Source organism: Sturnus vulgaris, chromosome 1, assembly GCF_052056855.1.
Source record: "Sturnus vulgaris isolate bStuVul1 chromosome 1, bStuVul1.hap1, whole genome shotgun sequence".
Lineage (NCBI taxonomy): Eukaryota > Metazoa > Chordata > Aves > Passeriformes > Sturnidae > Sturnus > Sturnus vulgaris.
Window position 1 is genome coordinate 6139073 of NC_142243.1, and position 18278 is coordinate 6157350.

Genomic DNA, 18278 nt, shown 5'->3' on the forward strand with positions numbered 1-18278 from the left:
TTCAACAACAAACAGCCCACACCGATTTGTTCAGGACGTGCAATTTATTTTAAATGACATTTTTGTTCTCTTAACAAGTCTACGCTTGTGACCTGGATAAATCCACTCCATCCTGACAGCACTCCCAGTCACAAGTCCGCGTGAACAGTCCGTAGCGCAGGGACTCGGGGCGGCTCTGCGCACCCTTTACTCAACGCTTACAGAGGAAAAACACAGAGCAGGTTCTGACTGGAACCCAGGACTTCCCTTCCAAATAAAGCTGGCACTTGTCTCTCCTTCCCGTGACCGGGCACAAAGCAAAGCAGAGCTGCTTGGCCAGCCTGGAGTTCCAGTAGCAAAAACGTTTGGGATCATTCGCAAACAATTTCCCGAGCAATAGTCAAACAATCCATTGGCTCCAAGGATCTCACGTCTCCTCTTAAGGTCAGCAGGTGAACATTTTTCACAAAAAAAAAAGAAAAAAAGTTGATATGGAGTAATCAACGAAAAATTATAAACAGAACATTTAAGGTTTGCAGCTATTTTATTTACAAGTATACATTTAACACAAAGAAACACTGATATCCAAGCCTAGTTAATAGTAGTGTAACAATATGCATCATTTTGATGATTATTCTAACCAACAAACTACACTGAAAAATTAATGCCAGTAAAATTCTTGGTCATAATATTAAGAAATACAATATATAAATTGAAAATATGATTGCTTAAAATTTGAAAATGGAAGTGAAGCCATTTGCACAGGAGTCAGAGTTTAACATAATCTGAAGGGAAAGGCTCCAAACCAACTGTTTATCTTTCAGGTTAACAGAAGAAAAAAAAATTGAAAAAAAAGGAAAAAAAAAAAAAAAAAAAAGAAGCATAGTTTATCCTTAAAGATAATGGGCAGTTTTGCTTCTTCAGGTAGAATGTATTCCCAGTGTTTTCAGGTTCTGCAGTGGAATTACATTACTGAGCATGAAGACTTCCCTTGTGAAGCTGCCCCATCGATTTTTTCTGCCTCCAAAATTATCCTCTTAAAAACATCAACGGCAGTCTGCAAAGAGAGAGCACACCATTAGGAGAGAAGCCAGGACTGCCCACTTACTGAAAGAATAACTAAAAAAACGTTAGCAGTTTTACCAACTACATCAGCAGATAACACACATCCAATGCCTATTCTGAAAGTGAGGAGGGCAAACACAGTCATTTTAGTTTCAAAGGGAAGTGCAAACCCCCATCCACAGCAACCCTTGGCAGGGAGGGCAGGCACAAACTGAGCCAGACTCACAACAGAGCTAATAACTGTAATCACCTTACTTTGCATGGTGAGCCTGCCCTGACTGACTGACTGAAGGTCTGGATGCTGTGCTGCTCTGGAGAATAAACCAATGTGTTTGTTCTCAGTAATCTTTAAGATAACGAATAATTACAGAAGGCAGCGTATTTTTCAGCTCTCAACACTGACTTTGCACCACTCAGTATGAGGGGTGACTTTATTATTCTTGATTTTCTCATTGTCCCTATCAGTATGACCAGCATTAGACATGGTGCAAGGACACAAGGGGAAAGCACGAGTTGACCTGTCACTAATATTAGGGAATATCCTTTGATAAGCCCTCCTGAGAGAAAAGGGGTTACATTTTAAATAGTCTGAACTGCTTGGCTAGAGCTTCAGATTGTGAATCTTCAGCTTGGAAATGGTCTCCTGACCATCCCAGACTGCCATTTGATCCAACTTCTGGCCATCCACTTCAGGAATTCCAAGCACAGGAAAGCATATTTATTATATAAAAGCAGTCATGCTAGAAAAGAGGATAAAAAGGGGGTTTTGTTGGTTTTAATCAGCAGGCTGTAGAGCACCCTGTGATTTATGGCCACATATTCTGATTTAACAGATGTTTTTCCACCTCCATAAGATGTAATTCTTAACTGGATGTCTTCCAAATTAATCTCATTGACTGAAGCCCCACAGCAATCTCAACGAGATTAGACTTAATGTTAAAGTTTCCCACATTTATACTGTTTGTGCACAGTACGATCTCTGGAACTATTTAAAGTACTTTACCAGCTGGAAAATAAGAGTATTCCTCCATAAAATGGAGTTTCCTGCAATCCCAACAGAACCTGACAGAAGAGGCTCATTAGTTCAGTAATGATACAACACACTTCCTGGGCAAATTAAGATTTTAGGAGAACCATGGCCAGGACTGAAGTTGCTATCAAACTGCTTCCACTACTGAAGAGTTTTCCTTAATCAAAACATGGTGAAGCACTGATTTACAAATATACTGCACCACTGTTTCCTTAGAGTCAAAATTTTCAATGGTTTCATTTTAATACACAAGTTCTTTTTGCCCACGTTTCACAGCACCCATTAAAAAAACCTCCACAACTTACTCTGTCAACCAAAAAGCTGCACATTCCCTGTCAAAGACATGCTGTTTGAAGCACTAAGATGTAGGAGTTCACAGAGTTTGTTAATTCATTTCACAGAAAATATGCAATTCACTGGAAGGTTTAATGACTGTCCTACAGTGAACGCCTTGGAATTTGTAATTCAGCTCAAACATGCTGAAGAGTTTTAGACTGAGCCTTTAAGCAACACAGGAAGATGTTTTGTGACAAGGAATAAAGGATGTAGCCAGCCTTTATATGCATCTGCCTCCATATGGTCCAATTATGAAATGTGGGTCACACCTAGCCCACAGGAAGCCATCTGGCTTTTCCCTCTTTCTCCCAGAGCAAACGAAAGAGATGCCAGCCTGGGCAACACCTGCTGCCCACAGAGCCCAGCACTGAGCAGGGGACACCAGAGGCTCAGCTGCTGCTGCTGCAGATGGGTGAGCAGGACAGGCAGCTCAGGAGGCAGAGTCCCTGTATGGGCAGGGAGTCGGGAATGTGCTGCCAGCAGGCAGCAGGAAGGTGTAACCACCCAAATCCAGCCCACAGTGCCAGAGTTACCCTTTGGCAACTCTTTTATTATGTCCAAGAGGAAACTCTCAGCTGTTCACACGACTGATTTATCCTAGCACAGAACTGGGCACAGGAATTTGAACAATAGCCAGGTGAAAGAGGGCTTTTCCCCCCCCTCCTCTGCCAGTCCAAACATGTCAGATCCCTGGATTCCAAAGAATTTACTAAGCAGTGCATCTTCTGAGCTCCAAGATTAAGGTGCCCTTGAAAAAAGAAGCACAACCAAGGAATTGATTTTTAAGAGAACTCCATTTGGGTAAAAAGCAAATTACTCTGCTACTTCCTTGCTCCTTTTGCAATTGATCCAATGCATTTTGCATAACTGCATGAGCACAATCTAGTTGCTTCTTCCAGTAGAAGTTGGCTTCCAGCTTCACCTGTGTTGAAGATCACTTTGGATTATGGCTGTATTTCCAAGAGTGATTTTACTGCATTGGGATTAAGATGAAGCACTCTACTACTGCCTAGGTGACACTACCTAGGGAATTCCACAAGAAAGGACTGGAAGTTCCTGAAGTTAGCCAAAGCAGTTCAACACGTCTGGTAATAATTAAGCAGCTTGAGAAGACATGACAGTAACAGCCCAGCAGTCTTTTCCATTAAGTGTCAGGATTGCCTTCCCAAAGCCCAGGGATTTCCCTTGATGACTGATGTGCTGGTGATCTGCAGGCTCCTCCCAAAGTCCTACCAGGCCACCCATGTCTGGAGGAGCTGGCACATACTCAAGTCTATCTGACCTTGAGAACTCCTGCCAGCCACTATCATTCATCACCACTGCAGCTTTAATCTTTGCCTCTCTCACTTTCCATCTACTCCAAGTCATGCTACTTCTGGGACATGTTATCATTTGATAACTCTTGGCAGAATAGGCATAGTTTGTTTAAGTTAATCTATGGAACTATTTTAATTGCCCAGTATAATTGGGTTATGATCCTTGCACTCTCACAGTTATTCCAAAAAGGATTTTTTGGGGGGCTGGGGGAGCAAAACAGGAAATTAGAAAAGGGGGAAAGAGCCTTTGCTATCAGGGACACCCCCTCTCCTCACCACTGTGAAGAACATAACGTACACAACCAATCTCACTCAGACCAGCACTTCAGAAATTGCCACACTTCTGCTCCAAATCCTCCAAATCCAGATGGGCTTGGTTTCAGAGAGAATTAACAGATATACCCTCAGTCAAGAAGCTTTGAATTCTGCTCAAGTTCCAAATCCCTCATCCAGTTTAGTTCATGCCTTAAGCACAAACTAGCTTTCTGTTAAGCAAACAGCTGAAACATTTTGGAAGGAGTTTGAAATTAATCTGGATAGTCAAGTTACATTTGCTGTACCAAGTCAGTACAGGTGATTATTTGGATGAGCCTCAATGCAAAAAGTGCCAACAGACTTCTTTTTCCAATAAAGTTGGCTTACATAAAATGAACACTCAGTGCCAGGAAAATGACAACACAGCTTGTTACAAAGTGCAAAACAAACCCTTTTTCCACCCCCCAGACCAGACACAGAATAAGAGAAGATGCCTTGTGTTGACAGAAGTCTATGTATCAGCTCTTTTGATTCTGTCAGATTGGGATTTGGAGGAGAAAACCCAAATAGGCTCAGAAGTGCTCCTGGGTCCAATTCACAGGGAGGGATGTTACAATGCCTGGTGTCTCCTCTTCCCACAGCTCCAGACTCCACACTTGGCTCTCAAAACTCAATCTTCCACCTCTTCAGAGCTGGAGATGTATGAGAAGACTGAGGCAGCTGTGCCAGTGTTGGGCTCCTCCACACTTTATTCCACACATCCCAAGCCTCCCAAGGAAACATGCCAGAGCCCCTGAAGGATGGTCACATGCTGCAGGCATCCATCTCAGAACTGACATCTGATCTGCCAGACTTCTGAAGATGGACAAATTTACCAAGTGTATTGTATAGCAGCCTGTTTAATTGGTCCCTTTGGATTTAACAGCAGGAATTGTGCTCAGGCACCTGCCTCTACCAACCTGCTGCTAAAGCCAGAGGGACAGAATTTACAGTGACCTGTGATCACTATTCTGAAGGATCCTGCAGAAAGGAAGACCTTTGACAGCCAGAATGCACAGGATGTCTGAATCTTTTCGGTAGGATTTGTACAGGACTGTCCAGGACTTTGAATATCTGATATGTAACTGACATTTTGATTTCCCTGAAGGGTACCACGTTTGATGTATACAATTCAGCTGGCAGCTTAACTTAATACAGGAGTACAAATACACGGCAGTACAGGGGACTTTGTCAGTGCAGCAAATTAACACACAGGACATACCAAGCATCCTACAAAGCTTGTGGCTTCTTTACATAAGTAAACATGACTTTTTTCTTCTTGGTTCAAGAAGAATAAAAACTCCAGAGAAGATATCAGTAGGACATTCTTCTGCTGAATATGAGTTGCTGTGGTGTTACACATAGTGAACATATGCCAAATGAAAAAGAGCACAGGCAACAGCTTTGTCTAATCCAGAAGTATTAAGTTATTTAAAAGAAAGGGGTGGGGAAAAAAGATCAGACATTTTTAACCGGTTTATTCTTTACACTGTCAATTTAATTTCCTTTGGTATGCATTTGAAGCTCTCCAGCATACAGAGAAGATACTGAGAAATTTCATGCTTCCATCATGCCCAGTTTTGACAAGGTCAATGCAAGTCTTAGCCAGAAACAGAAATACTGATAAACTAACTCCAAGTGTTCCATATCTGGTGGCAAAAAATAATCCATGTTTTTCTTTCAGGGAAAAATCCAACTTTACATAAGTAACTTGTAGAACTGTTGACCGTAAACATCGGACAAAATGATTATTCCTCCATTAGAGAGACTGAGCCTGCCTAGAACCTTAAAACACAAGGTTTTAAATTTAAAATTTTCAGGAAATCTTTACAAACCACCACAATCCTCTTATACCAACTCACTGCTCTGCCAGCAATGACTCCTGTTTAGGGTAACAGACTTTGCTCCACCCACCCCGTGGATGTGAGTTTTAATTTGTCACAAAGTACTCTGATATGTTCAGTGAAGCTGAACTTTCAGTTCTTCACTTCCTCCTCCCATTGACAGTTGCAGGGAAAAACTTGTGTACATAAATCTGAGTGCAGACAGCCATTCTGCTTCCATCTACACAAAATATCTGTACAGTGCATGCAAATATTTCAGCCTCCTTTATTTAGTGAAACCCTGAGTCATTCATTACACTGCAATTTGAATAAAGTGACTCTTAAATCCATTACCTGATTTTCTTTAGCAGAAGATTCCAAGAAAGCTGCGTTCCAGGATTCTGCTAAAGCTTTCCCTTCTTCATAGCTGATCACCCTGATCAGAGAAAGAAAAATATGTTTCTTATAACTTGCAGAAGAATTGGAATCTGATATGTCAAGAAATACCTCAGAGTACTGAAGCACTTAAGTGCATTGTAATAGGAATGTCTTGTGAAGTCTGATCCAAAGCATTTGCTTTTGGCTGCTGTCAAATGCACTTCTGGGCCAGGTAAAACTGTTTTGTGACCCAGAAGAGCAGCTGTCCCAAAGTATTGCTTTGTTTTCATAATCTGTAATATCATCTGGTATTGCTGCTGTGTCAAATACACTTCTGTTACTTACTTGGAAAAAAACCCAGGGTGTTAAATGACTGTCCCTGGAACCTCTCAGCAAAAATCAACATTACAACAGAAGTTCATGGTTCGTAGTTCACATTCTGGACACAACTCCTTTGCCAGTAACTTATTTTAACCTACAATTTGATTTGAGCTCTGGAAAGTCAAGAACAAACCCATTGCATTGCAGCCACAGGAATGTGAGCTGCTGCCTTGCATTTCCCACATTCTGGAGTTCACATACCGTTCCATATGCAGGTCTTTTTTATTTCCAACCAGCATAATGGGTATTCTGTGAAAGAAAGTTCAGAACTTCAGAACAGTTACAGTATACTGAACAAAGCACTAGCAACATGCCTGCAATGAAATGAGATGAAAGTGTCACTACTTACTGGACTTTTCCCACCATATCCAATAACTTGCCATGGATAACTTTTATCACTTCAAAACTGCAAAATAAAGGGATGAAGTCACACATGCACTCTGATGTTTATCCTCAATACCCAATACACAAGCAATTAAATGCATATGTAGGTTGTGTTTAAAACTTAACTCTATGTATGCACAACTACACAGATGCTGGAAGGCTTACCCGTTTGTGTAACAACAGCAAACTGGCCCCAGCAGCAGCAGAGACCAGCCTGAGCCTACCCTTACAGCCTCCCCAGTTATGGTATTTGCAGAAATAAATAACATTACCCAGGACTGATGCATCTAACATAGAATCACCCCAAGTCCCTCCCCACCTCTCATCTGGTTTGTATCTGCAGTGAGAAATTTAACTGCAGCAGTCCAACAATTCTGGATGAGTATGTTAAATTAAAGCAAATTGGAAGAAAAAGTAATTAGTTTGGCAAGCTCCATCTTAAAAGAACACTTTGTTTTAACAAACATTTAGTTCATACATAATTATTAAGTTTCATTTATGTAAGAACCAAAAGGAGGCAAAATTCCAATTTTCTAAGGAAAGTGAGTAAACTGATCTGCAAAATGGCACTGAAACAATGATTCTTCAAATACTCTTTTTGTCTGTTCCCCTACCATACAGGTGAAGTTTGGATGACACGACGTAAGAAGAAGTACTGTAGAATATCGAGTCAAAAACCTTATTAACAAAATCCACTGCACTTGACATTCAGTACTTTCGAGAACAAGCTATGAAGGGGGTTAAAGAGCAGATGTTGCACTCCTCTGGTTACACTATGGAAAAAATGCTGGTACATGCAGTGCACAACTTGGACTTAAGAGAGGCATAGGCTCAGGGATGAGACACGCAACCAGACAACAGAAAAGACAGAAAAGAGACCAAAACTTTTCCAGTTTCCAAGGTTGTTAACTACAGGCAGTGTCTTGACTTGCACTGCATTTCAATTAGAATTGAAACTCTTAAAAATAGCACAGCACTCAAACTCATTTCCAGCTCAGAGCAATCAAAGACCTGGTGCCTAAAAAAAAGCCATTCAAAAGCAGTAAAACCTCTCACTTCTAGAACAGTAAACGCTACCACATTTAAGATGGATTTTCTGTCAAGGAGGTCAATTTGTCTGACTCCAGCAATAATATTTGAGACTGTGTGGAACACAATGCTTCTCCATGCTCAACTAATAGTTTCAGTGTATCCTATCAAGAAAATGAGTTCTTTGTAAACAGAAGCATGACTTAGTCTGGCACAAATTGCTATTGGTAACTCAAGCAGGATACTACAGATTATACTGTGGAAAATGTGGAATCAATGAAAAATGTGGAATCAGAAAGGACTTTAGGGACACAAGGTCCTTATGCTGAAAGAGTATCAGTGAAATTCTAGTCTTGAGAACTTGTCTTGGACGCTCATAATTATTAAGAAGAGTTGAATGGAGCTTGGCTGTGACAGTCAAGAGGCATCGCTACACAGAACTACGTGACCCTGCAAACTGGAAGAATAAAAATGCTACCAAAAAAAACCATCTGCTACAGACCACAAAACTGCCACCCTATCCACAGGCTAACTGAATCCCTAGGATAGTACAATCACTGTTCCCTTTCCCCTATTAGATGTGTTGTTTCCAGGTGAGCCAGAATAACACCACACAGCAGCACAGCACTCTGGTGAGTCCTTGCCTGAGGCTCTTGTGTACAATGCTGCCAGGTGCTCTTCAACCTGGGATCTCCACTGCCCCTCTTTGGGTACATATCTGCTTGTCTAAGATTGCTCACAAAGTTCCTTTTTTAGTGAAAATACTACAAATAAAAAGCTGATCCTTGTTAACAGACCATGGTGGAAACCACAGGAGAAGTGCTATTTAAACTCCAACACAAGTCTGACACAGAAACAAGTTGCTAAGAACTGCCAGGAATGAAACTGGCTTGGCCAATTAATGTTCTAGAAAGCTTTCCAAATTAATAATGTTGAAAGGAGCAAGGACAAAAAGGAGCAAGGACTGACCAATCCAAAAATAGTACCACTACGTCAAGCTGTGAAACTGTGAGATTTGGAGACTGAAAAAGGTCCCTTCCAGCTCTGTCAAGCAAATGGGTTGCAGCAAACAGCTCAATGTGTGAAACACAAAAAAACCCATTACTAGCTGTCAGATAAATGTGTTACACAAAATCATGGAACCTAGCAAGATACAAAATTGGAATTTAATTAAGATGAACTAGAGCAAAAGCTTTCCAGTAACCTTGCTGCTGAGAGCCTGGGAATATGAAAAATATAGGGTATTAACTTTCATTCAAGTCCTATTTAAACTTCCCACTGGAGGTTAGCAGGGAAGCTGATGACTTTAAAAAAAGCATTTCTATTAAGTCTGCTTAAGTCAAAGCTCTTGCCCAGCTGGATCAATATTTGGATCAATATACACACTAGAACTAACAGAAGTCAGGACAGATGATGACTGTGATCTCATTGCCTGGGCAAGTCATCAAAGCTACCAGAGTACTTTGGAAGATCTTTCCTATCACCTAAACACTGTCTTGATACAAAACATAAGGAATTGAACAAGACAAGACCATGGACACTTTGACATTTTAAGGAAGAAACAACAACAATAAAAACTTGGAATAAACTGATCAAGATTAAATAGTGATGAAAAGACTTTTGACCTACAGCCTTAACCTAGTCTGTCCTGTTTGTATTTTTACCATAACTTGATTTAACTGATTGAATGCTATCACAGAAAACATGTTCATTTCTTCACCTGGTGAGCGCAACACATCATGAGGCAACAAATGGAGTGGCTGAGAAAGAATATGTCCTTTAGTTGCCAAACAGGGAACAGCACAGGTTGCAGAATCCTCTGAGTGATGTACAGTGGTTTCAGTCAAAGGCACTTCTGTCCTCACAGCACCCATTTATCAGTGAACTTTTTTGTATTTGCTTTAGGAGTGGAGCATTGTCTACTTAAGGCAGAGAATACTAACTCCTATTTCATACAAGTTACCGAGGACCAACACTGAATCTCTCACTAAAAAGCCCAGACCCAGAGTTTGGTAGTTTAGTATCACTAGACACACATAAAAGCCCAACATGTGCTTGCCCTTCTCTACTTCAGAACTGAAGATGAAAGCCAAGAATGAAGAACTGTGAAATCTGTTCAACATTAAAGACCTTGCAAGCAGCAGTTTATAACCAGACTGTATCTTCCCTTTGAGAAGGAAAAAGAGCCAACAGAGAAGTTGCTTTACCTGTATTTTATGATAGTCTTTCAAAGAGCTTGAAATGACCAGTTTTATTTGATTCAGAGGAAAACATATGAAACACTTCAGCACTTGTAAAAAGCCCATCCGCTGTCTTTAAAGTAGAAGGGAAGCATCAACTTCTCTTGTACTTGATGAGACTGAAAGCTCTAAGATCTTAACCACTTTCCTCAAACAAAACATTTCAGAAAATATTCAGCTGACCTAATAAAGATGCTGTACAATATTAGAAAATCAACACCTGTTCAAGGATAAGCAGTATTTAAACAAAGCAAGATGACCAGAGGAAGAGAGGAAATAACAGAAGATGGCAAAGCCACACAAAGGCTGATGCATCATGCATGACTCCAGGTACAATGGACTCTGGACAGGGAACAGCAAGGACAAGAGGGATAGTCTGGGACAACCTTCAGGGAGGATTATTCGATGCAGCATGCCAAGAGATGGTCTACAGTCAAAAAGTCATCTATTGCTGTTTATATGAATATTTCTATGGTTAATCAGGACAATTCAATACAAGAAGAATCGCACTACTGTAATAAGCTACCAAGACTGAAGGAATGATCTAGCAACTAATTGGATACTTCACATAAATGTACAGTGCCCTTCAGATTCCAATTTACATCTGCCTTTGTATCTGATGCAAGAGCAATGAACTCTACTTATTTCTGAAATGATCCTTTGTACTTTTACTTACACCTCAAAACAATGTAGTTTAACACTGCCCCATTTCTTACATGGTACCTTCCACATTAGTCTGCAAAGTGTCTATGACATTTGGGTCTGAGGGGACATTTCTGAAAGAAGATTAATATTCACTCTTACTATACTTCTAAGGGAGAGAGATTAACTGAAATAATCACACAGAATATAGCAGAGGCAGGAGCTAAACCCAGAAAACATTTAAAGAGAAGAACACAAACAGATTTTATTACCTTTTTATTGACGTGACTGAATAAACAAGAATGTAGCCATTGATGTCTATGGAGTACGTCTGAGGAAATATGGAGTATTCATCCTGTGGAAAGAATATTGCATTTAAAATTAAGGGTGCCACAGTTCAGACGTTGATGCCATCAGATCACCATGAGGTAAGTTGGCCACATCTCTAAGACATTTTGTATAGGTAGTACTTTCAGAATTTTTTCATCAAAATGTCACATGTGGCATCTTTACCAAACCAAGAGAAAGTTAAAAGTCCATCTGTACACTCTACAATTTAATCTACAGCTCTTATGGTACATTCCCTCTACGATTACAGATGAGCTGAAGCTCTTCCCAATCCTTTTATCCTGCTTAATTATCTGTTTGTATAAGTATAAAACATCCATTCTGTCCCACCACTAATTAGCAATTATGCCTCTTATCTTGCTGGTGATACATTTCAAAATCTTAATTTCAACAGCTGATGATAGGATCTAGCCGTTTGTAATTTCAAGTGACACTGATCACATCTAAATTACCTAAGGAATCTGGTAGGAAGTGAATAATTGTGGCTTACTAACTAATGCTTATCAAATGCAAAAAATACAGTTGCTTTATGACAACTATAAGTTTACATTATAGGACAAGTGTTTACATAAATAAAAAAAACCAGACAAAACCATCAGAAATTTACTCAGTGAATTTATTACCCCTGTAGAAAAGGGACTGACCAAACAGGCAAAAAAACCAGACTGACATATTGCAGGAAATGCAACACAAATACTATGAATCCAACGTTAAAAGCCTGTTCCAACAGATATTCCCAGGAAACATTTCCATTTTGACAAGGGCCATACTTCCTAATGTATGTGTTCTCAAATTGTTAAACCTATGCTTTTGACGATGTTAATTTTAGCTGAAGATCAAATAACCTCTCTGTTATTGTCATGGCTGAACAGATGGAGCAGTGCAATCACACAGCTTAAATCTAGACATCCAAAAGGAATCAAACTTCCCTCACTGGCAGAAGAGGAAAAACTCTTTATAAATCAACTTCACAGATCCAGCCAAAAAAAGTTTGAAAGAATAACACTTGGCAAAAGCTGCCCTCATCTGCCTTTATTGCTACACACTGAGGGCAGTCCTCCCCCATCTTCTCTGAAATGCCAAAGTGCCACTCCAGTTGGATGTGAAATCCCAAAGTCAACACAGAAGGGATCTGAGCTAAGTCTGTGTAAAAAAGGTGAAAGTGCAACTCTGTAGTGGCTTGACTTTACCTGGAATTTCCCAGGCCTACTCCAGCTGGAATTTGGTGTTAGGTAAGATTTCCTTTTACACCCCTCTTCTGTGACCCTGTATCAAGAGCCCTATTGAACTGAACTGCACAAGGCTCAGCAAATAACCAGGAAAGTAAAGAGGCACAGGACAGATAAGGAATACCAAGAAAAATAAGTGCCAAAATCTCAACTGTTCCTAATTCACTACTTTATTTTTAGCTTGATAGGAGATGGAAGGAAAGCTGCTATACTCACTGCAATTTATGGGTCAAATTAAGAAATCTGTCAAGTGATAAAGCAATGTTGCTACAACTTTTCAAGCCATAGCCAGGTTTTCAAAAGTATGTAACAAATCTGCAATACAATTCTTGCTGTGCTGTATACACACGAGGACTCCCTGTGGGCCATTAAGCAAGACAGACTTGAGAAAGAAATCTGTCCAAGCCACACCTCCCATCACCCAACATCATCTCTCCCCTCCAACCCTGTGCGCCAGAAATCAAAGTTCAAATAGTTCCATGAAGAATTAAATCTGAAAATAACCACAGGCTGGGAAAGAAGCTATTTAGGTTCCACAATACTGTATAACATTAAATCAATCCTCAGCAATAGAGGTATGTTACTGGTGAGTCACACTGCCTTCCCAGAAGGCAATTTCCTCCTCAAAGAGGAATTTTTCTTTTATCACTAGGCTACACAATCGGAGCTGTAATACAAGTGCACTTACAATGGCACTGAGTGACACCAATGGAGCTCATTCTGCTGCTCACACTCCTCAGCCTGCCCCTCTCTCACCCTCTCCTCTGCAGAGCATTCCCCATCCAGCCATCCTGCACTGGGACATGTGGTCAGTGTTGTGCTCACACACCTCTGAGTGATCACACATGTTCTGATGAGCACCAAGGCCTGACACCATATAAATACAGCATGGCTATTCCCCAGTCACACAGCTCTCTTCCAAGAAAGCAATCAAACATACCTAGAAAGTTACAGCCCCTCTGAACAGTCTCCCAGCTATGAGCGGTCATCCTGCAGCTTTAAAGCTGTAAGTACTGGCAGCGTATTTTATAACACTAACATTGTTTAACACTACTCATAGCTTGGAAAAACCCAAAGGCATAGTATGAGATCACAGAAGGCAAGAGAATGTAAGCAAAAAAAAAAAAAAAAAAAAAAAGGGTAAAAATACAGGGGTTTAGTGGTCCCTGATGAGGTTTTTTTTCCTAATATAGAGTCTCTCAAAAGACACAGTTCTCTCGTGCACGGGTTCAGGCAAGCAGCACCATGTAATGAAAACCTGTACCTGTAAATAATGAACACCTGCACTTCCCAAAGCTCCCCAGCACACACAGGACACGTGCTACCTCTCTCCTCACTCCCTGTCATTAGGCGGAGCTCATATGCACACGTGAACCATCACGTTAAAATGCAGACAAACTGCAGCAGTTTATTGGTACCACCTACATGAATCTGTCTGCTCCCCATGACTGCTCCATGGATACAAGTCATGGTGGTGTAGCTGGAGCAGACAAATACAAAAAAAACCATGAAAAATTTCCCCATGATTTACTGAAGTGCCATTTTTCATCTAAAGCAAGACCACTCATTTATTCTGTAAATATCACACAAGCTACTGATGAACTTTTGGGACATCAGCGTTAAGGTAGTTTCCTCTTCCCTTTTTTAGGGAATTCACTAGATTCACTCATTCAATAGATAGGGGAAAAAATAATAACAACCCTGTAACAAAACACAAACCAAAGCCTTTAAATAAACACTACAGAGAAAGTTCTTTAGCGACTAAACAAGAAGACAGGATCATTTTTAAGTTAACTTTCACCTCTGAATGCACAGTCACTACCAACTTAGCTCAACACGAGTATGAGTACCTGTCACTGTAACTTGTAGGATTCAAAGAAAGATAACTTACCTGGCCAGCAGTGTCAACCAGCTGAAGATGATATTCTTGGCCATTTACTGTGATCAGTTTTGTAAAAGCTAGAACAAGAAATACATAAACAGGTGAGAACTACACACAAGGAAGAGATCAGAAGTCATTCATCTGTGCTATCATCAGCCAAGGCATGAAGAAAAAGAACTCCAGTTACAGGTTTTTAAGTAGAAGTAAGAGACTAACAAGGTATTGTACTTTTAACTGGTCTATTGCAGATAGCAAAACTCAGAAATTTAATTTAAGATTTCAAATTTCAGATGATTCTCACACTGGATGAGCCAGCTTCTTTGCTTTTTTAAAAGGAAAGAGGGAATAAGAGGAATAAAAAAGGGGATTTACATGCATTTCTACAAGATCCAGACAACCGTAATTTGTGGTAACACAAGACACTTAAATTCAATTGGCATCAAAGCTAAGTTTGAACTTATTATAGGATCTTTTCCTAGGTTTCCAAGCAGTTTAGCAAGATCAGTTTCCTAAATGTAAATACCATGAAGTAAGTGATCTGGACTAAAAAAAGGAAAAATCTTTAGAGGCTAAAACACACAGAACTTGTGATTATATTAAACCTAAATGATGACAATTAGCTAAGTTCACCATGTTGCTTTCACATTTGCTGTAGCTACCAGCCCAAGCAATCCCCAGTCACAAAGTACATTCAGTCCCTAAAAGTGATGAGAATTGCTGCTCGTCCTTGGATTCATGAAATGCCAACGCGCTGTGAGCCGAGGAATCTGTGTTTGAGTTATGCAACTGCAAAAGCAAACAGTGTCACAGCTCTTGCAGGAATAATGTCCCAACTGGAGCACTCAAGCCTGACTCTGGAGGTCTCGTGTACCCTTCAATACACACTCCAGAAACCACTGCTGGACAGTACTGACACACTGAGTAAAGTCTGTGTTATCCTCTAGTTGGGGTGGCTTTCCCAGCTAGTAACAGTCCTCAGAAACCTCATCTGCCACTGCAGTGATGAGCAAGGAAACAGAGTCAGATGGACAGGTCACTTAGGTGAGCTGAGCTGGCCAACAGCTTCTCAAAGCTGCACAGCTGAATGCCCCTGACCCCACTGTGCACTCCTTGCCCACGCCTCAAGTAGATGGAGTTGGCCAACTTTCCTCCTCCCAGCCAAAGCTCGTCCCTCTGTCAAGTCCCCACAATGTGAGCATTATCTTGAACAAGTGGGCTGAAATAGCTGAAACTGGAGGTTTCAACCCACCTCATAAATCCAATCCTCAAAAAAAAGGAGCAATTCAAGCAGTAAAGCCAAGCTAACAGTGTCTAAATCAACAGTGTTTCCATTACAAAATCAGCAAATGACATTTGAAATGGAGCCCAAAGAGAGCTCCTGCCTTACCCTGCTTTAGCACATGTGCTGCCCTCAAATCAATCTGGATGCTGTTGTTACTGCTGCACTAAAGTTTTAGGTTATGAAACACAGATCCATGACAGCTCTTAGCCTTGGATGAATGCTGTGATGGGGACAAACTGTTTGAACAGATGTTAGAAGGCAGCATTGCTATATACAATATCACTGCTTGGAATCAGAGAAAACAGACTCCTCTGCAGATACACTGCATTTACAGGTGTGTGCAAGTAACAGCCTCTCCAGTCTCTTGACACTTCACACACACATCAAAGCACTCTGCAGTCACAGGAGCTTCAAGGGCATCATGAAGTTAATATTTAAAAAGGGAAAGACAGCAGTTTTTTCAGACTATTCTAGAAGCCTAGAAGAGACCCAGCAACGATGCCATCATCATCATTACTGAAAGTGGAGTGTGACAGAGACAGGAGAAGGTAAACAGCGAAGGAGTCACCACGGCCTGGTGAGGAGAGCTGTTAGTGCAGTGCAGAGCCTTGCAGCACTAAGCACAGCCCACTGTGTGAAGACAAATCTGCTTCAATGAAGTCACAACTAATGACTTCTGTTTCTTTGCTGAAGCTTTTTAAAAACATTCCTGGTTAAGAATTTAAGTTTGTGAAAAGCCTGGTCCCCTTGATCCAGCCAAAGTGTTCACTTCCAATTCCATCACCCACAATCCTGGGACTTCTGCTGTGCTTGTAAACAAGACAAACAACAACACAATCCCTGCACAATTTGGCTTTTCCTGGTAGGCCAAAGACACTTTTCAGTAGATCTGACCTGATATTAAATCATTATGTAAGCATCTCCAAAACACTGCTCATCAACTGGAACATGGATTTTGGAACAGGACATTCTTACACCTTGCAACACAACTCCAGTGATCATCACTACCTGAAGATCAAGTACATTGCAATTAGACCAGCATGAATGAAATGATTTGCATGTGCAACTCAAAGACAGCTGCTGTGGAAACAAGCCATTATAATAAAAAAAGAACCCCAGAGCAGTAATAGGCAAAGAAATGCAGGTCTTTAAATCAACAGTGATACTGAAGAAAGGTACAAGAGTGCTGTAACATCACTGCCATAATATGGCTGGTAGCTAAATACAGCCACCTCACAAGAGCTCCTCGGTTAACACCTCCTGCATCCCTTTCCACCCACCTGCATTCCAAAGTCAATGCCTGCCACTAATCTAGCAGGACATCTTTCACAACACTGAGATGTGTAATGCAACAGAGCTATTTTTAGTTTTCCTCAGAAGCCTCACTTGCACCCCTTAGAAGGCTGCTCACCAGCAGCTCCTGAGAAGCACAGTTCACCTTCCAGTGCAGCTGCCAAGGCATGTGTAGAGGTTTAGCCTTCAAGATTTTCTGTCAAACTCATTTAAACCTATAGGTGCCCCCTCCACAACTAGTAGGGGTCCTCCAGACCCCTGCCCCTTTCTAATATGCTTCTACTTACATTTGTATTAAAAAACACGGGATGGAGGTAGAATGCATTTGGGAAGATGCTCCTTTGTCCTTAGGGAGCTAGTGAGGCTATTTAGGGGAAAAAGGAAGACCTGAGAGCTGTGAAATAGTGCTAGAAAGCCCTCTAAAACTGCAACAAAAATCAAAAAGCAGCCAAGCAGGCTTTGGAGGACACATTTGAGACCTGGGCAGTCAAGTCATCTTACTTGTAACACAAGACATCCCTGCAAAGATGATGTGGGTGGAGTTAAATGCACATCTTCATTACCTGTTCCTTCTGACCTATTTGAGTTTCAAATACAGGTCCTAGTTTTCATTCCTGTAAAATTGTTGCATTCTAATTTGCACGGGTTTGCTGATCTGCCTGCAGAGCCCCATCCAGCCCAGCGTCCACACGGACTCCCTGCACACACTCCTGTTCTCCAAGGATCTTTCTTCTCTTTCCAACATCCCTGCAAGTAGTAGTTCCACTTGTTTCTCAGCCTGGCTGTCTCGAGAACAGCCACCTATTGAGATGTCACTCCTGTTCGGACATTCAGACAGGGAAAGTCTCTTTGCAGAAGCAATTATCTCTCACCTCCACTGCTGCCACAAAAGGATACACGTTACTCTTCCTGACACACAAGTTTAGCAGAAGCAACTGAATTCAGCATGCTCCTCAACTGAAATACTTTTCTGGTGCTAATGTAATACAAACAAAGGAAAATGTAGCAGGGAAGCTGGCCTAACCTTCACAAACACTAAGCAAAATCTGATTTTCTCTTTATCACTTCCAAAGGCAGAGATTTTCACACTTCAAACCTGAAATTTCTACAATATTAGGTCTTAATCCTATTGCTCAAGGCTTATAAATTACACAAATTGTTCCTCTAGGAGCTTGACTTCAGCTTGCCTTACATACAATTTAGCTTTGCAGTCAATATTTTGTGCAAGTTTTATTATTTGAAGACAAAAATGATAAAGATTGCACGACCAGCACTACTGCATCTTCCTACCCTTTCTTCACTGCTGGTAGAATACTATAACAGATTATCAACAACAATTTTCTGGAG

At 40.9% G+C, this 18278-nt stretch overlaps 1 protein-coding gene across 2 annotated transcripts in view; it reads right to left on the reverse strand.

Moving 5' to 3' along the window:
• Positions 1-25: 25 nt before the first annotated feature.
• The window catches only part of RHEB (Ras homolog, mTORC1 binding), a 38646-nt gene continuing 20393 nt past the window's right edge, over positions 26-18278 (reverse strand). Inside the window, exons 3-8 of one of the 2 annotated variants that reach the window (XM_014873703.2) lie at positions 14366-14433; positions 11170-11252; positions 6952-7008; positions 6804-6851; positions 6198-6279; positions 26-1036 (exon numbers count right to left, since the gene is read on the reverse strand). In XM_014873703.2, coding sequence (XP_014729189.1) covers positions 944-1036; positions 6198-6279; positions 6804-6851; positions 6952-7008; positions 11170-11252; positions 14366-14433 — 431 coding nt within the window. In that variant the 3' untranslated portion in view covers positions 26-943. The remainder of the gene's footprint in view (positions 1037-6197; positions 6280-6803; positions 6852-6951; positions 7009-11169; positions 11253-14365; positions 14434-18278) is intronic. The other variant, XM_088157893.1, reaches the window with a different exon arrangement.